General features: G+C 38.0%; 1 protein-coding gene across 1 annotated transcript in view; it reads right to left on the reverse strand.

Annotated features, from left to right (window-relative positions):
* LOC141915041 (glutamate receptor ionotropic, kainate 2-like) overlaps window positions 1–17,499 on the reverse strand; it is a 49,839-nt gene extending 32,340 nt beyond the window's left edge. Inside the window, exon 1 of the mRNA XM_074806435.1 lies at window positions 17,260–17,499. Within this exon, the coding sequence (XP_074662536.1) occupies window positions 17,260–17,356 (97 nt within the window). The 5' untranslated portion in view covers window positions 17,357–17,499. The remainder of the gene's footprint in view (window positions 1–17,259) is intronic.
* Window positions 17,500–21,563: the final 4,064 nt, after the last annotated feature.

Genomic DNA, 21,563 nt, shown 5'->3' on the forward strand with positions numbered 1-21,563 from the left:
TTTCGTATGGCTACAGGTCTTTCATCTCCTTATTAACCTTTTATCGTTTGTCAGGGTATGCAGATCACGTTTTAAGTTTTAGTTCCAGGTAGCGTTATCATCCGTACCGGCGTCTCAAAAGTCAACCGTGCAAAGAATATAATTTAATTTTAATCAAAGCAAAATCGCGAGCCGCCGAAAGAAAGCAGATGATGAATGGGGATCTGTTGATGATAAATCCAGTGTCGTCGACAAAATCAACAGCGATTAGAACACCGCGGAAGTCAAACAATAAATCAAAGTAAGGTGTTAAACAACGGAACGATTTTAGCGATGTTTCATTTGGGCGCAGGAAGTAGTGATGAAACCATACGTTTTCATAATGATACTTGAGAAAATAAATACAACCAAGAAATGGAATTTGAAACCAAGTCGTCGTAAATGCATTAAATACAAATGCATGTCAAATATCATGATATACCCGAAGATATATAAGTTCTAAATGGTTGTTTTTAGTGACAATGACTTCTCGAATATCAGCTTCACATGAAATATGTATCGTAGCGCAATGTTTGTCACCTATCCGTGCCAGTCACGTCATGGTATTCATTTTTCTTAGTGGGTTCGGCGTAAATAAAAAAGGAGAGAATTCGAGAACTAGATCTACGAATAAGATCTCGAGAAAGGTAGAAATCTTTAGAATCGAAAAGAAAAACTGCGTAAAGATGCTTCTGCGCTATATGCCGAAACAACGATGTGGGAAACGAACGAAAACTGATTGAATTCGAGAAGATAAAGCTCAAAATAAATAAATCGTATTATTTCCGACGCAATTACAAATTGCGTTGTGTCTTACTCGAATATGATATCAATTGATTTAGAACGTGAGAATTGACGATGTGATGAGATGAATATTTACAGGAGGCTCTGTCTACTTCGTTGGTATATTCACGCGCGCTATTTTCACACGTCTTATCAACAACCGGTTGTAATTTGTATCAGATTTGAATACGGCAGCAGTTCGAAAGTTTATTAACTTCTCTGGATACGAGAAGAAACTTCAAAATACCCCCAATGAATTTCAGTCGCGAATTGTGAAATTGCACTCGATATGTTTACAGAATAATGCTCATGATTAGATCATTACATCATCATATCACGTAACACCCCGTGAATTCAGTTCAATCGTACGATCATCTCTTCTTAAAGGGTGTTACAGCATGGCGATGACTTTTATTCTTGATCAATTATTTATCAAGATGATAACTTATCCGACGGTAACCTATCCGTCATAAGATCATAGATAATGTTCATTTGAGTTATTCATATCGTGTTACAGAAATGGCGTGCTATCGTATACTGAATGATATTGGAACTGAAATAAACATTTCATCCGCAGCACAATCGCTCGTCATCGCCGCTTATTCCTCATAAATTGAATCCGTGCAATACATGATAAGCTATCGATAGTGGAAGCGATTGGCAATGAGTTACTTTGCATCGGTAATACGTAATTTAGATTACATTGGATTACAGGTGTATCGTCGCAATGGCGTCTTCCTATTCCACGGCAACATTTATACACGTAAAACTCGTCGAATGATGATGGTTCTGTCTTCGAATCCCAAGTCGCGCATGAATATCTTTCAGTGATCTTTACAGCCCTGTTTAATATCGTTGCGTCGTATTTATCATGTATGATATGCAAGCAACGTCACCGATGCAATAACAGGTTACATTAGACAGTACATCCAGCATGCAAGTAAACAGTTGTCAATTTGCAGAAAATTTCGGTTATTATTTGAACGCATTCATTCTTTTTTTTAATGTAAATCATCGATTCGACGATATCATTAGTTTCTTTTTTCGGTTCTCGCTGTCGCGAGCTATAATTTTCGACACGTTTGACTTCAAGCATCAATCATCGAACTAACAACACTTCACGTAAAAAATGCGTTCGATACGAACGGAGTAAACATTTTCCAAGCAAATTAGAATAAGCGATATTGTGACTAGATCACGTCGAATATTTGCGAACAGAAAATAAAGTATAATATGAATACATCCAGTGATTAATATACAACGTCTATAAGTGGTACTTAAAAATGACAATGAGTATTGAAGATAGTGTTGTTGGATAGTAGTGGGCACTATGGCCAATTTATTGGAAGACTACTCAAGTTTGGTTCGTTTTATTTTTAAAGACGATAATTGTTGCCATAATTCCAGCAATACTTTGTATAAACGTGGATTTGCTCTATAACAGATACGTCCCGACACTGATTGGTTGTAATGTCAAAGTCGACGTTACCCGGGGAATCCGCTGACCTACTCGTAACACTTCATCCCCATTCCCCATTGCACTGTCAACATTCGTTTGCGATACCTTATCAACCTAAACCAGTCCCGGTCCACCTGCTACGGCCAAGGTGCCCGCGATTAAAGATGACATTAGTTTTGCACCGTACACTACCGGAAGTCGATCGCGTCCATGAAGAAATACTTGAGAGGCTGTACACGTTCGAGGGTAAATTGTCCATTATTGGGTCATTAGAGGCCACGAGAGAGAGCACGGATGAGCTGCGTATCGCCGCAAATTGTATGACAACAGACTCACTCTATATTCCTGCAAGGAGAGGCGACGGAGCCACTTACCGGAATAATCAGTTTTTCGCTAGTGTATGTACGTTCAGTGTTCAATCTCCAAAACGAATTCACTAGGACTGAAATTTCGACTCGCTTCTCGCGCCTAACAAATGCTGCGATTAGTCAAAACACATCCGTTCTTTTTCAGACGCAAACAAATTTTGCGCCCGGTTTAAGAACTGTTGAGTGGCGATGAAGAAACGGCTCCGAGGTCGACGCTTAATCGGGTAAAGTCTATTTACAACAAAAATACGAGAACGATGGTTCGCACGCAAAACGATCGTTCGTTGCGAGTCATAATCGTAAAAAATCATTGAAAGATACGTTAACGTAACGGTTTTTCATTTATATTGGCTTAGTCGTCGCACACGCCGTTGCATATAGATGTTTTTCTCACAATATCCGATACCCCTGTAGCAATCACAAGCTTTGCGTGCTCCATTGAAGTGCATCTCGCGAGCACCTGCTCTCTCGCAGTTTAAAACAACGAAATAACAGATTACTTTTTAACAGACCGTACACGAGAACACAGTCAACGATCGCTGGCCATATTGGCTTACATTCATTTGTCGATACGTCAAAATGATCGGTTCCTGTAAAAGTAACGTTACGTTTCCGTGTGCAAACATTTAGAGAAATGAATCATTGTTACAAAAATAGGTTGGAACCTTAAAAGTAAGTGACGTTTGGAGAGTACTAGATTTACCAATATTGGAAATTCGACGTCAAACCTCTGTATTTTAGGCTTTATTAGTTTCAAATTTCATATGCAGTTGTGCTTCTTGCACTGCTGCTAAATGAATCGTGCATGACATCATGGATAAACTTACGGTTTAACGCTGCTGAGCTCCCATGTTTTATTTGATTCCAAGTTTAGTGCAGTTTGACTCTTAATGGTGTCATTTATTGCCTTAACGGTTTTACTCAAGTGACCGTTTAGATTTGAATTGCTCGCCGTTTTCAATTGAATTGTTGCTAGAAAACGCTTTCCGATTGCTGCAGGAGTCGCGCCGAGTTGATCAAAGACGTATTTTACAATCACACAAGAAGCTATTAACGTCAAAATGTCTTCTAGCGGTTTAAATGAATGAATCAAGCGAAAGAATAAAATACAAGCGTCCAAATAGATATTACATTAATCTCCAAGAAGTTGGGATTGGATTCATTTGCTTAAATGCTACACGTTCATAGGCCCATGGCTGGGTCCAAACCTATACCAAAAGGGCAATTTCGCGAATGAATTATTAGATAAGAAAAGGCAAAAAGTCAATTCCATATCGAAATGTCATAGTGTACGTATTAGAACCCTTTTTGATCAGAACAGCGAACACTGTGTCCTTTTTAACAAGACCCTAGAAGCCGTTTTCTAAAATCTGCCCCCTTTCTTAAGTAAATGCCGTAAAGATGAATCTCAAAATATAAAACCCCGTTCAAACCTTCGAGTTAAGTTTTGGCCAAGGAATGGAACTGACCCATGGATTAACGCCATTGTTTCACAGAAACATCAAGACAAAACATGATTAATTGATTTGTCCGACACTTTCCTTGCTAATTTGTCACATCACTGGATCAAATGAATGAGGGACGAGATATAGAATAGCTATAGGAGGCAAAGAGGAGACGAGATTAAAATGTGCGGGAGAGAGATGGAGCAGGGACGAGTGAGAGACGGGTATAAAGGCTGAGTCGCACATAGAAATATCTTGTTTTATACACATATGGTGTCGTCTGCAGGTGTGTTTGTCGTTTGTCCTTTGTCGTTTGTTTTCGGTTTGCCAAGCGTAATTCACCATCGGTCACAGGCACGAAAACAGCCGAACCAATTCCCCACAACCATCAAGTCTCTCCGTGTATGTCGGTTTATCTATATTACTATATTCTTTCATAATATAGTGTATTTTCGTTAGCTCTTGGCGCTTGTCTAAGACTGAGATGTATTGAAGTTGTTTCATCCGAACAATCAAGTCGTATTTGACAGTGAATTAACTAAACAGTCACACTCCCTTCCCCTAATGACGCGGAGCTTTATATAAGATACACAATTATTGTATTCGTACTAACTAGCTTGTCTATAATCACTCCCTTGTCAACTAAAATAACCGATCGCTACGTCAATGACGCTTTAGTATCTTCTGGACATAAAGTACGTATTATATATGGCTTCCCGCTGGCATCTCGTGGTCGTCTGCGATCATCAGACGGTAACTGAGATATATGCCATTAATTCAACATAGAACCGCGTAAAACCAACAACAGCCTCTTGTTCCCGTGTTGGCATCTTTGTCTGTCCGCAATCAGGAGACTATTTCGAGGCGATAAAGGATCATTACTTTCGATACGGGAGCACAAAGACCTCCCCATAATATTCCATCCACAAACAGATGCCGATATAATACCGGGGAATAATGCATCATGACCGTAGGTTATTCTCGATGATCGCTACTACGAAGTCACGTTGATCTTCGACTGACCGTTGGTTGTTAGCGCAAGTCCGTCAGACCATTAGTTCGACAAACAGAATGCGGTGCTTCTGAATAGAGGCATTTCCGGCAACTTATCGGCGACCGTATCGGCCAATAAAACAGGCGTCGCTACGATGTAGAAAAAAAACACGCGTGTCTTGAATCTTACCGAAGAAGATGTTCCCGCACGGACAGCGAATTGATAATATACTCCTTTTGTAGGCGTTAGCAGCCTTATATCAACGCATAAAAGAACTTTTCTTTTCAGGGTGAATTACCGCGTTCAAAGAAGAACAGCCTTGCATCTATTTCTCACAACGTGACCATTCATTTTGATGTGCAGACCGTTATTCGAATTTACCCCTGTCAATTCGAGTTGAGCCGCAATCACTCAGAGAGTGCGATCAGGCCTCGATGAGATTTGAAAAAGACTAGATTCATTCCGATGCTAAAATAAAGGGAGCAAGTAGGTCTTCGTATGGTCTATCGTACGGTACACTCTATTCCAAATTACAATAAAATTACACAAATCTATTTTTTTCAAAAGCAGTGCTTTTATACGGCATCAAACTAAGCGGATGAAATATCTCCTTTCACTTCCTTTTGTCTTAATCCAAAACGGAAGACAAACTCCGATATTTTTGTAGCCTACGCAATCGATCGCGCATAAGCGGCATGAAAGCATTCATTTCACATTTCACGGGAAGACCTATTAGTAATATTCGCTTTAAATCCGTCGAATTGAGACGAACGGGCGAAAAATGAACAGATACAGAGAGATAGAGAGGATGGAATGCTAGTCCAGGCAAGCGTGTAATCCTATTTCGGATGCCAGCGGGAATGATGGCGGTTTAATTCGACGTTGATGAGTTTGACAAGCGTTACGCTTTGGAGACTTTACCAGGACACTGACACTTATTACTTCAAAAACCGCAAATACAGCGGCTTGTTCTGAACTGACGAATGAACCATTCTCGCGGGGTTCGAGTTTTAGTTGTTTGATGACGAATTGTTGAGCCATGCGCCGGCTTTGAATTGAAGCAATTTCAGCGCAAAGGAAGAGACAGAAAATACGTGATGAATTCGGTTTAAAACAAATTCTGCGGTGACTCGAGCTAGTCTATATACTGCACGTTGACAGGAAAGAACAAAAACTGCTAATAAGTTTGCCTAACGCTGGCTACTGATGACCGGGAGTGTTGACATCGATACAGAGTCCACCGTCTTCGACCTGAAACACCGAAGGCTCTATCTAACAACCAATTTGCACACTCGTTACATATCAATCATTTTCTTTTCCGACGCTTTCGTCTAACACTCCATTTTGCAAACAACCTTCGGGGATTAGTACGGAGTACGACGCGAAAATCAGCGAAATGCAGCGCGATATATACAATTCACGGCGCTAAAAGACACACCGGATCGAGCCCAGCGAAAACCCTATTCGATACTTTAAGATGCGAAACGCAACTTGCATCGACGTAGGCTTATTAGCAAGAAAGCACTTCAAGGAATAATGTTTTCGCAGATAAATCTCAAGACAAATTATCACTTCACTGAATAATGCATGCTTTCGTTAGTTGTCTATTCGAGTCACAAGGTATTACATTAAACGACATTTTTATGTATCATTTGCATAATTCTACGGTTTTCGTATGACAGCAAATATTACGTATCCGAAATCGAGGCTGTCAATCTACATACTTAACTGGTAAAAACAAAACAAAAATCGGTTCAAACATTTCTTTCCGGGATTGGAACGAAATTACAATAATTCGGAATGTTTGAATATTAAGATTCAACGACTAAAGGATTTACCACTAAAGTTTCTGAATTCAATCTCAAATATCTATGTCTCACATCACTAAAAAAAAAACATTCAAAACTATAAGACGTATTATCATTCTCTATTGTGTTATAAAGTAGCATTAACTGCGTAATTCAATTTATTTGACCTTAACACCAATATCAGATGAGTAATATATCGTATGGATAAGACATACGTTAATCGCTTTAATGGGAAATCATTTTCCAATAATTCATTTGCATCTTATCGACATTTAGTTTTCATTCACGGCAAATCTGACAGAAGACGATTATGTTGTTAGAAGTATTCTTCACTGGAAGAGACAGCTCGACCTCTGGGAGCGCTGCTTCTTTTCTTCTTTTTTTTTTCATCCAACATTGCGGAAAGGCTTCGTAATAGAGGCACCTTCTCAATAGCGCCTCGTTAATCAAGACTATAATAATTGCCTTCTTCGCATTTTATCTATCATTCAGGCGATGTATGCATGGAGATATTATTCTTCATCATCTGATATATACACGAGCACGAATCACACAATTAAACCGTTTCATCAGTTTTGGTTCGTTTATCCATTGGCCAGTGGCGCTTGAACGGAAATAACATATAAACTCTGGTTTGTTGTTCTCACGAGGCACGATCGTCCATAAAATGATGTCGTCATTGCGCTGTCGGAAAGTCTAGAAATGAGAGTACAGTACGGTCGACCGAGCAGCAGTACCGAATATTCAAAATGCACCGAAGATGACACTCGCGGTGACTTAACAGCTGTATAGCGCGAAATCCGTACGTACGGATGGTAAGCCGCGTTGAAAGCTCATCGGCCTTTTTCATGGTTACGACGCGGTAATGACTAATTACTCAGAGGATTACTGTCGCGAGACGAAATGAGCAAAACTCAAAGAAGGGCCATGCGCTTATAGCGTAATCGAAGTCAGGTGCAACTGAAAACAAACGTTAAATCCCGTGGTCGTCAAATGCAAATTCGGTTTTTACTTCTCCCACAACATAGATGTACAAGAGAAAGATTTTAATTCATTGCGCTTTCAGTTGAATCGTTGATTGTTTCAGGGTATTGGTTTCCATAGACAAGCGACTGTCTATGAATACCCACAATATTGAAGAAAAACGAGGAGAGAAGTGACGTTTCGACTCTCAATTGCTATGAGCTATTCTCAAAACAGAAATGAAAATGAAAATGGCTCATAGCAATTGAGTCGAAACGTCACATCTCTCGAAGGGTTTCTTCAATATCGTATGGTTTTTCTTCTTTTCTTCAATAATTTCAGTATTTCTACGATATTGTGAAGTTCAGGCTGATAGGACTGGTATGTCTATATTTCATCGTGCAGTGTCTACTAAGTACTGCTTATCATAAGTTTTGAACGATCTGTTTGGACGGTATAAAATCCCTAGAGGAATAGTTGCATGTTGCTTAGACGCGAGCGTACATACACGAATTCATCCGTAAAAACGTACGGTGTTGCGAAGAACAAACTCAGATGGAAAACTTGATTAATGCACCAAAAAGCTAATGTTTACTTATTCGACTACAGTCGGTAAGCGCTCAGTCGGTTCATGACGAATATTACATTAATTCCGAACAAAGGACGATGGCAACACTCGCATGTTGTATTTGTTTTACGATTGCACTTATTTATTCAAACATTGAGACACTTTACCGTATCTTCAAAATGTGTGCCCACCTGCTCCAGAAGCACACTGGGCGTTAATTGATAGAAAGTCGCATTAAGGTAAAGGGTGACGTACGCTCGGACGAATAATGTAATTATTCACTCTTGCTTAGTTTCTTATTAAGATATCCGGCGGCTATACGCCGGTAGAAAGCGAGCGGTTTTTACTTATCTTCAACTGCGAACGGATACATATTATACACAGAAGGAGCGAACTTGTAAAAATGATAAAGCATTAAGAGTTGCTCGAGTAAACAGCGAATAATCTATGTTTTATTTGCAGAACACCAGTTCGCGTGAGCACCGAGCCTTTTGGGATATTATCTAATAAGATCATATCGTGAGATTGTCAGGACCAGACCGATCAACCTTTCGCTAATTCGGTCGGCTGTCCGGATGGGTCATCAAAGTGGTAATTTCTGCCATACCAGGGAGGTATTATCCGCACGGTCTAAACTCAGAGGCCCAGACGAAATTGATAATTGTTGACATTCCGTTCCTGTACATTTGGTCCCGATACATGCCAGAGGTAATTTCATACTGACTGTAAACAGTAAGACAGTCAGTCAGTTTAATTTACCGAATATGCAAGTAAGAGTGTAATGAAATCTTGCGTGTAGTGCTAATTAAATATCAGCCCATCGTCTAATTGCGTTACCAATTACAAATGAAACGTCAAAACAAATTACTCCGTACTTACCTTACGTCATTAGATTTGTCGGACTCCTGTTGGGATTAGTATTTTCTCCTGAGTTGCATGAAATTTCAAGTTAATTGTTCCTGCTGTTAGCGTTTACTTGCTTCTATTCTACTAGCATGCGAGTCGAAAACAAAAAAAAAACTTTTTCTAGATTCAGCGTTTACTTGCTTTTATTCTACTAGCATACGAGTGGAAAAAAAAATTCTAGTGAATTTAGTAAATGTAACTCTTTGTGTATAATAAATCAAGAAATGCGTAGATTCATGATTGAAACGTGAAGAACGTTGAATGGTCGGCTATTTTGGGAAATTTAAATTCAAATTTGAATTATTGAAAAAGGGTATTAAGTACATTACGCGTTCATCTCAGGCTTCGTGCACTAAGACAGTGGGAGGTTTTTATCTAGCTTTCTTTTAACGCACAAGTATTTGTCATTGTGAATCTTTATAAATCTTAAGGGCATAACAAATCTCCGCTCTGTGACTGTCATTGAGAACACGAATAATCGACGGAAACAGATAACCCTGGGGCTTCTTCTCATCTCCCTATTATCTCATTCAGTATAGGAACCTTCGGGTTTAATTCATTGGCGAAGAATTTATTTTGAATATTACAAATAAATGTAGATATCTTTTTCAGATCGGAAGTTAACGGATACAGCAACATAAAAGTCCTTCATTCCTTTTTCGCTAACATATTATTGACGATTTGTTCTGATGTATGAGGGCCTGGACCGCAAGCGCGATGTGGGAACCTCAGTTGTTAGTTGGGTACCTACAGGAAACTACATAATCAAGTGCCTTCCCGATCTGATCCCTGCAAAAACAGTACGAAGTGTTTTGAAATGTTGAAAGAAGTACTGAATGAACACGATGCTTTAATGTGGCACGTTATCCTGTTATCTCCGTCTCTTTTCGTGTCACAAAACTAATTTTCAACGTTTAACAGCCTCGGATTCAATACCCAGCATTCACTTATATTCTTCCGGTCCATCTGCAATTACACGCAGACAATTCTGTAACTAATGAACAGACAGTACGCATCGCCAGTGCGAATCGAATACGCCGCAGGTCTCGAAGACCGTGTGGGACTTGTTACTGCTAAAACCTTATTAGTTAGCCGTCATCTTGGGAACGTATGCATCAACGCGAAGGCAATCGCCATCCGGAAGCGCTGACTGATTAGACTAAAGACGAAAGTTCAATGGAAATTCATCCGAGGCAAAATGCATGAATGCATCATTCGACACAGTTTCACCATTTTTCTCATAACTTTATCCAAGACGTGACGTCATATTGGACGTCGAGCGCGAGCAGCTAACTGGAGTATGTAGCCGATATGACGCCAGTGAACAACACATGTGACGCCGGTGATTACCTGTTTTGATATATATTTCAAATTTTCTTGAGGAACTGGGTCAGTTTATGTATACTTCCTCAGACGGTATCACTGATCTGCCATCATTGGTTCAAAAATGATTTTGAAATTCAAAATGATTTTGAAACAATCCTTCACATACAGCATAAAAAACCGATCAATTCGATTTAGAACAGGAAAAGATATGCTAATCCCAACACCACTGTCTCACAAGTCAATTTTGAAAAGATATGTATCATATACATGTGACATATACTCAATCTAATCGTGTCTAACGTCGAGATATGAAACATTTGACAGTTGCTCAGTGCACCTTGAAACTGAATCATAATTGACGAAATCTGCACGAATGTAGCCGGATACGGATATTTCAACAGTCCAGCGATGACTGCCCGTGAAATATCGGTCAATATCGGCATTTCAAGTATCGTACTTTCGACCGATTTGTCCCTCTTTCTGTATCGGTCTTTCGCCTATTTATCTTTCTGGGTGCGTGAGTCGATAGTACGGTAATGACCGGAAGTACAGTCGGTAAGACTACGGGAAAGGAAATCTATTGTTCGTGCGAAACGCACCTGCAGTGAATTTACGATGAGTATCACGCAACAAATAAGTGTCACTCATTAATAGTGGTCAGCGTAAGGTGACACGGCAAAAATACAATGATATGTTTTGAAACTACTAGGCTTTCCGTTTTACGGCCAATTATAAGCTCGAAGACGACGGAAAGGTTCAAGGATAATCGCAGCTTTTTCTAGACAGAAGTTTACATCGAAACCCTGCAAGATTTCTACAAAACTTTACACAACAGACGGCGCGTTTACCACGTGAAGAAAAACTGCTGCACACGGAGATAAGATTTTCTTTCCACGAATTACCGGCAAGATTCATATATGAAAGAGAAATATGGTCTACTTGCATCCTCCAGAGAGAAATAAAAACAGACGAACACGTTTTTTTGGATAATCCAGATGGAGGGATATTAGTTTCCAATAAGCACCTGTTTGGAGAACAGGGCAATCCAACTTAAAAGCATCGAGTTTTGATACACGCATAACGTACAATATGATAGGATCTTATCTAAATCTGGTCAATATTATGATGAACGAGTATTCGTACAGTACCAACTGTGGAGATAGAGAGAGAGAGAGCTATTTCTAAAAAAGTTAGGGTGATTCTTATGGCATCCTTGTTTTCGAGAACAAACGCATAACCATCGGGGATACTAGACTGATCCTAACTTGAACTTCACATGCCCAGTTTGGACAAGCTGTTTGATTATCGTGCCGCTTTTCTCTTTTACTTAGGTGGACACAGATGTATAACATTTCCAAAGTTGTACATGTTATTCAACCAGGAAAATTGTAACGATTATAAGAATACGTGTGTGACTGATATTTGAGCCAATATTACATCCATTATAAAGCACTCAATCTTTATCTCACTGTCCAGAAGTGACTATCGTTGACGCAGTATCTACGAATAGAAGATCTAAGAATAGTATGAGGTGATAGTTGATTATGAAATAGTAAATACCGGTATCAGATTTTCCGTTTTGTCACCACAATCTTTCGATATGGTTGTAGCAGTTTTCCATTAAAAAAATCACTCTACGCCTTTAAAACAGAATTGATTCGTTGAAATCACCAAAACTTCAAAATCAGAAACATTCAATTTAGTTGTAGCTTCACAAAGCCTTCAGTGTGAACGCGACTGTTAATGTTTTTCTCTTCGAGCAGTTTCTCGTGAGTTCTGGCAACTTTATCAACGGCTTGATGTTCGGAATGCTCTGGTACAGATTATTTAGGTGATAAAACCGCGGTGTACATTTCTCGTAAGCTGTATCGGAAACCCGGTTGTTCATCTCTTAAAGATGCGATCAGTAACTCACCGCGAGAAAGCGGTTATGCTCGACATACTGCACATGATCTCACCATCTCAGAATTTCAACAATATCAAAAAACAACAGGTATTGAAACGCTGTGCGCAATGGCCGAATGAATGGGCTTTTACTGTCGCTAATATAACTTTCATAAAAAATTTAATTGTAACATTACAAATGTATATACCGATCCGTCTTGAGAAGAGGTTTTTGTTAGCCCGAAACTGTTTTCTTATTTTATGTATATTCAGACAATCTACCGAGAATCAAAAATAAGTACGCAGAATATATTACTTATTCTGCATTTCTGTCATGATCAAAAATTAAGGCTTTCTAATAATGATAGATCAGAATCATCAGAATCTTACCTATTTCAAATATTTTCGATCCGTTTATGAAGTATTTGTGTTTGCACTGCACAAACGGTTAGTTAGGTGCTGATGTATGTAAATGATTGATGCGAAATATCATAATTAATTGAATGATACCTAGTTATATGGTATCTATATCTAGAATAGATACTGATAAACAGGGAGAGTGAGAGCATCGATCGAGGACATAAATTAGCGATATATTCATTATTGCGGGTATTGATGGTCACACTGTAAGCTAGTATTAAATGCACCGAACTACTTTGTCTTTGTGTCAATGAATCGGAGACCGATTTGAAATTATACGTGATGAGGTTCAAATGATCAAACAACGCATGCTTCGAGTGAAACATAAACCGTTATTCCTTGAGGCAATGTTGCATTTACGCAGATGAAAGTTTGTTTCTATCATTTCACAATATTTCTATCATTTCACAAGGGCCTTCCGGATGGTCGTGTAGTTGAAACGTTAATTTCAAAATGAAAATTGTGGTCGACTTCTGTAGTAGAAAGGAGATGGTCTGTAGAAAAGAGTGGCTCGTGAATATGATTTTGCTAATGAAAGAAGGTTTTTTTAGAGAACGGTATAATTCTCAATAGCTTCGAGATTCTTTATGGAAATCATCAGGAAAAGTTGATTTCAAAATGAAAATAGTGGTCAACCTCTTTTGGAGAAAGGAGTGGCTCGTAAATATTCAGTGGTTCTACCATAAAAGTGTTTTGAGAGAAAGGTCAATACATTTTCAATAGCCTTGATCGAGATCCTGAATGAAAATACTTTTTATCACTTAACATTAATGTAAAAACGATGTAGAAATTACGAATATGAATCGAGAAAGTCCCAAACAAAAGAAGATATCGATGAACGAAAACATTCAGCGACCAATTTCAAATCTAATCCGAGTCAATTTCTAACAATAAAGAAACAAAATGCCGGATAAAGGCACTGATCACTTAGTGTATAATGGAAACGTCCATAAACCATGAATTATACATTTAGTAATTTTCATATTGCGATACGTTTATGCCGATTAGATCGCATCCGTATATTGGATTTCAGTTTTCGTATAAATTATATATCAGATTTTTCTATAGGGACGTACGACTAAATTCATTTATCTATGACGTTTAGTGCATGCTCTTCGCGCGATGAATATTTGATATGTAATTGGCTATTCGGGCAATTACGGCACCAGTGATCCCGCTACTTGGTTTATATCATCCGTTTATATTGAATTAGTGAAAGTAACTTATAAACTTATCGTTGTAAGTAAATAAGGTTGAACTGAATTAGATCGAGGTTTGACTTTATCGCGAGAAATGTCTTTTCAACGGTCATTTACTGCCTAACGTACTTACTGAAAGCGATGCATTAAAAGCTATTTTTATTTTCACTTGTATTGTATTTCTCGCATTTATTTCACGCGAATTGTTTTCAGCCAATATTGGCCATAGCGATAACCCTAGCGAAACATCATCGTTAATGTAGACAACTAGGTCCATAAAATCATTTTCTATCCGTCCCCGAAGCCCTTTAATCAAAAACTAGTAAGCTGTCGATGGTACAAAGATGTATGGAACTATTGAACAGCGTGTTAAAGGTCCAAACCGATGTACATCCGTAGGGATCCTATATTCATATGACTTATGCCCGATTTTGGCAGATAATTATCGTTATATATGGGTTCTCGTACATAATTGAAACAATCTCTGCTCGGGCAACTTGTAGCCACGTCACCGTATAAATAATGAATGGATGCTTGCTTTCGTCAAATGCGGTCATGTTAGTTAATGCACATTCGGAAATGAACGCGAGTTACTCGATGTAATGAATAAAATCCACATTTGCCATGCGAATCAACCAAAGACTATATGACAAAAATGTCGCCACCAAAGCACTCTAGTAATAAAAAAAAAATTTCTCGATCTTGATGGAAAATGCATTAAGGCGAATAATTGCGAATATGAATAAAATGTCTATAACTATTAGATAGATTATATGTAATCATATTTTAGATACGGCAAAAATGAGCTTTTTGAGTGTCCATCATAATAACAATGATACGGTCGCTTATATTGTCAGGTCATTCATCCGCGTATACATTTACGGATATACCAAAAACATAGCGTACATTGAGCATTGAGGAGATAATCCCACAATGATAATAAAAAGTCCGAAAATGAAACTTCGAGATAGTAGTTTATTTCAACGTTTCGACTATATCCTAATAGTCATCTTCAGGAATAATATTCCTGAAGATGACTTTTCTTTCATTTTTCGTTCATTTTCTTTTTATTATCATTGTGGGATTATCTCCTCATCGCGTCAACACGGATATAGTGTTCTACCAATCGTGTACATTGAGCATTGCTTTCATTCCTATTTCATTATTCAATTTGGTGCATCTGTCTACACCCGGTTTACTGCGAATTCAAACCGTGTACCTCATTAAAATGCTTGTTAGTTGCGTCACACCAGTTTAATATATCACGATTTTGAAAAAAAAAACTGAAACCATCTTTGACATTATACGAGTCATTTAGAGAAAAAGGCTTAATGAGGTAGAAATTCTAGCTTCCGAAAGTTATGATGGGAAATGGAAAATGTACAACGAGATTGATAGCATCCGCAGGCATATGTTCTTCAGTATAGGGTACGGTAACTCATACTTAGTGCTACGAAATGGGGAAGGCGTCTACATTTTAACGTGTGCTTAACATATTTGTGAAATATGCAATGCATAAATCAACGATAAACGTATATTCCGAATGGAAATATGTAAACAATATTAGAATAATTTGCTTTGTCCAGAATTAGGTACACGCGTTACGATCAACTTCCTGGTAAGATATTGTAATCAACCAATCTTTAGATACGAATTAGAAAAATTAAAAATGTAGGCCATTTTTTCCTTGGCCATTTTTTCCGTTCACCTTTAGATACATTGATTGAATGTCTTTTTCTACTAATTTTGCGAACTCAGACAAAAAATCAGTCTTTATTGCTGCTTAATGTTTCAGTGCAATAGCAGGATGTATTGGAGTTTTAACAACACTAAATGTCCATGATAATTGTTGTATATATTTCATCTATATTCTATATATCTTTAATTTTTAAATGTTTACGTGTAATAGCTCTTTGTTTCTTGAGATGTTTGTTTCGTTAGTTGTTGTTTGTCTCACTGTCAGGTCTACTCGACTTTGTATCATTTTCCATGTCTCCACCGTTCTCGTATCTCAATGATTATAAATAGTTTGTGTGTAAAAATAAATTAGTTCCAGTTTTGGTATTGCAAGCTGTTAGTTAAGTCTCACTCTCTTCGCTCTGTTCCGGATTTCCGACGTCGACCATTCTTCACGCGTATAGGACCGAAAATAGCTTTGCTAAAAAGTCATCTCAACTGAATAAAAATCTTCGAAGATATATGGGATCTATGGTAGCGGATTTTTTAGACTTTCAATTTTGAAACATGCGATTTAATTAGAAAATGTCGCCGATATTGTAGATTTAATCAAACTCAATTACGAATTTGAATCATTTATACGCCGATGAAAAACTATAAGCCAACGACAATAACCTGTGAAGTCTATTTCAAGCAGGGCCCTGAGCCGTTTTATAGGCAGTAGTCGGCTTATCAGATTAAATTGATTTTGGACGGGGTTTGTGTTAAGAAGAATTTAAAATTGTGGATAGAACAACAGCAAGAACACATGGGTTTCACGCCATCCTAGGAATATAATTATGAAATTGCGTCTAAAGCTAACATGGCACTCCTCGGTCGGTATTACAGTAATAGACTACCTCTCGTACAAGCATAAATAGACTCATAAAATGTCGTATCGGAAAGTGACCATACAGATCGGCAGGTGCTCGTCGCATAGTTTATCATCGACTGAGATCAGTAAATCATCTTAGATGGTGACATCGATGCCACAAAATGTAGATTCGCAGAAAACAATCGCTACGATGAATAGTTAAATAAAACACATTTTATCGCAACATTTTAAATCGAAACTCGAAACGATTCAAAGGCAAAATGAATTTTCAATGTAATACTGTATGATACATGAATATCATGTTTCTGCGCTCCGACTTAAAACAGTATCCCTTAATCCTCTGTAGAATTATCTATTGAATAGATGACAAAATTCCTCACATATTCCCCACATATTTCCATATAAATCTTTTGAACATTCTACGACTCAAAAATGTGATGAATGTTCAATTTCATTTGGATTAGTTCATAATGGTGATATTTCGTTGAAAAAAAAATTCAAACGTTAATCGAAAGGAAGTAATAGTTAAGATAGGCATTTTGAAGATCTTAATGAAAAATAACTTACCTATTGTTAATACGTTCGGTACACCGGCAGCCACCATAATCATCACCAGTCCAAATAGGATATAGGCAGCAACCCTCTTCATAAAACATAACGTCATCCTCTCAGCCAGTCCACATAGAAACCAAAATTTTCTTCATAGTTCATACACTTTAACAACATTTCCTGCCAACACTTTTTTCCATGATTCCGACACAAAATATTTATTCCATCGTTTGCAATAGCGAGGTAAATCCTAAAGTGTTTTTGGTTGCCGAAGCGAGTGTTAAAATCCCGGCGCGATCAGTTTGAGAATTCTTACCGAAGTTTCAGATCATATCCACTAAAGTTTCGTAGATATCTTCGTGCGGAAATTTCATCGGCGCTGCTCGTAAAGTGTTCTGTTTTCCATTCCGCTCTACTCTGAAATAAAGATGTTAAACTTCATGGTTAGTCGCTTAATGAAGTTGTAACTACGGGCGGGTAGAACTAGCTGCAGCTCACTGACGAGGCCGCAACACAATACTCGCAGCGGTGAGCGCAAGATTTCCCAAACGGCGCTTAGGACCCATTTATTCCGATACAACACGCAAACTTTGCATATCGCCTACATATAGATAATTCACTTTTCAATTAGACTAACTAATTGATACGTTTGAGATTGCTACGAAAGTGGTGATAAAGTGTGTTTAAATTGTAAAATACATAGTTCTATATATATTCGGAACTAAATGAATTCGCCACAAGCTCCAAATTTCACATTTCCTGCTCATAGATAAACCTATTTCGAAGTTTCCAGTCGGTAAGTGCACCAGCCGCGGATACGGGGCTGTTGTAATCAAGGGATGATGTCAGTGACGTGAGACTCGCTGCGAGTGCGCGTCGCATAATGATCAAGTACGCCACCGCTGCCATGAGCAACCCGCTCATTCAAAATCGCATAATCTAGATATCATATTCTATCCATAATTGAATAATCACCATGAAATGAAATGAAACCCAGTTTAATGCTTAAAAAGAGAATATAATAAGCGAACGATTTAAAGCAAATAGGATTTTTGAATATTCAATATTTTTTTCAATCGGTATTCGTATAGAATTTGAATTATGAATAGATAGATTTTTTTCCGCTTCAATCATAACGCACGAATTTTGACGTATGACGTAATCGTGAATTCACCTTACGTTTATACGTTTTCATTTCACTCGTCTGGTCGGCGAGGCTTAATGGGTTTACCGGTTTGTACCGTGGAGGTTTTTGTTCTTTTGTTGAACGTCGTGGATTATGCATTTTTTATTGGATTTGGGTGCCTTATTTCGATTTCATATTCGGATTTCAAATGCGAAGGAACGTTAATCCGTGGAGGGCGAAATGACTAGACATCTATTGAAAAATTAACTATTTAATGAATTCATTCCTATAAACCTCGTATAGTGATTCAGACGTAATACGAGGAACACGTGGTAGGTGAATGATGGCTCAATCTCAGTTTTAGTCGGAAAAGATAACATCTGTTTTAACTTAGAACAACCAACCCCCTTTGCGATTTATCATACAGTTCTGCATTTTCTGTACATATATGTGGCAAATTTGATATATTGAATCGTTTTTCGAGTTTCAACGAATTTTTGAAATGTTTTCGCCGATACGTAATGTTGATCCTGTATCAATTTACGTATTTATTTTGACTGCTGGTCGGTTGTTGATCAACATGTTTAACAACATCGGGAAGTAATATATATGTGCTGCCTCGCCAGACTGAAATTGTGTATTCTGGCACGAGTTGTATTTATTGGAGAGACGAGAGGCGAATCAGTCTCTGGTCAGACAAAATAAAACCTACCAAGATTTATTTGTTCTGGTCGTTTCTGGAGAAAATTGTGGCGATTTGTGCTAAACGGAAACGGTTCTTCTTCCAGACATCTTCAATAGATTTCCTTCCTTCCCGATACTGATACCCATAACTAAACGATATTCGAGAACAAGTTTATAGAAACGGGATGAATAATAGAAAGATAGAAAGTATGGTCATTGACACGAGTACCAACACAGGCAGGAGTCTTAAAATTGATAGCGTCTATAATTTCAATGTTTATAGGTAATAGTGATAACAAGCGGCGCTTGGTTGCAATTGTATCGTTGTGACAGTCACTTTGTGGATATTTTTCAGTTTGGAACAACCGGGTATGATGAAAATACATGTGCATGCGTGCAGTTATAGTTTGTGATAAATTTCCTATTCCTGAATCAAGAGAAGGCCATAAATAGATACCTGTCAAAATGGGCCAGTCTCTTTGCGTGACCGACAATGATACGGCTTAATTGAAGTCGCCGATTGCATATGAAATCGAACATTTTATTCATCTGTAGGAGACACGAGGTTGCATTTCATATAAAATTTCGCGTGTCAGTCGCCATGGCTGCCTTCAAAAATAATGAATACAGCAACACACTTTAATTATCATTTCCGATGGTATACGTTCACGCGTCAGCGATTATTAGACGAAAGATCGCGCAGAGTGTAGGTCCACAAATTACGGTTTTCTAATAAAATTTGTGATAGTTCATTCAATGCGTAATACCATCTGATTCATAGAATTATGAAACATACCGGGTTATCGATACTAAAATTACGAAGACCTTTCCTGAAATGTCCAACATTGAAAACTATTGAGAAAAATCGTCAACTGAACAAGATGGTGGGATGATTGGGAATTGACTTTAATTATTAAATGATGATTCAAATATAACATAAATCAGGGGTAGTATAGCGCATAGTTAAATGTATGAAATGATATCCACTTCATCCAGATTATAAATAGAAAACCGATAATAAGTGTAAATTTTCTACTGAATTTTCAGTGAATGAATACCGTAAGTTTTCGGATAATATCGAATCATCAGAACGCATACGATTTTAGAAATATCTACATCCCTTTCGAAGCTGCGATGTAAAGGCAGCCGATTGTATGTTCCATGCATGTGGTAGATAAGTCATTCCCGTGAGTATCGTTATCAAACATATGATCCACTCTTACTAGTCTGTTTAGTGAATATTACCACAAAACAATTGATTTATTCATCATTTCCATATCGTAGATATTACCACATTTTGTCATTACGCTCACAGCCATTTATGCGATACTTTTTTCTAGTTTTCAATTCTATCATTATCCTCACGATAGAGACGCATGACATACTTTATACAGGCGAAATGAGAGGCCACAAAACATTTTCATCATTTTTCATGTAAACCTTTAATGGATATATATGAAAATTCGCTTGATGAACGAAAATGGTCAGAATTCAGTAAATTCCTTAAAGCTCGTGACTACGAATATGATTAACAACAACTTATCAATCCATTTAGTGCATCACCATCCGTCTTTGGTCACTTCTGCATGAATAACCAGCTCAGCGAAGCGAGCTATTCGCGGAATGGAGATATCATTTCGAGAATTGCGCGTCTGATATCTCGATTAGATTATGATTGTCACCGGGGTGACACCAAAATTATAGAAATCCTCGCGACTACATTTGGAACAGAAAAAGCAACTTGATTTAGGGTAGACGTCATTGGTAGGTCGATGAGGCATTCAGGACCTGCTGCAGAATCGTTGAGACCCAGCTACGGTTACTACTTGATAAAAGTTTCGGTGTCGATTGATGTAACAGCTTCGCAAAAGTGGTGTTCACGATACCATTTCTAACAAGTTACTACGTCTTAGAACGACGACGGAGAAGACAAATCTAACATATGTTCTATGCCCACGATCAATCCGACCGTATTTACGTTATATAACGGTGTATCGATGAAATACTAAGACATCGATTTCGTTACTTCCACTTGACGGATTCCTATCGGATTGAATTTCATTCATAAAGAGACTTAATGCACGTCGAATTACACTTATTGGACTTATTATAGATTCCATTAAATTACATCAGTAACAAGAAACAAACGTATTAAACTCGGGGGATCCATATATTGGTTGATAATATTGCCGAGTCTTAGATTTTGGTTTGATCATGAGAATTATTTCTTCGTAAATCTTGAACCTTGTTTGCGTGAAGATCTATAAATTTGTTGCAGAAGAGGCTCTTGCTCATTTATTAGTCAGACTACTATTCCCTGTTACCCTGTTTTGTAGTCGCTCTAGCCACTGTAGTTCTGGAGTGCTCACTGGACTTAATGGCGCGCACCCCGAGTCCATTAAACAATAAACTAGTTGATGAACTCGCGTAAGATAGTCACTTTATTGTCTTTTCACGGTGCACCATTCAGCATCATTTTGCAAATCTGCGAAGTACAGATATACAATTCGCA

The sequence above is a fragment of the Tubulanus polymorphus genome, chromosome 1 (genome assembly GCF_964204645.1).
Source record: "Tubulanus polymorphus chromosome 1, tnTubPoly1.2, whole genome shotgun sequence".
Lineage (NCBI taxonomy): Eukaryota > Metazoa > Nemertea > Palaeonemertea > Tubulaniformes > Tubulanidae > Tubulanus > Tubulanus polymorphus.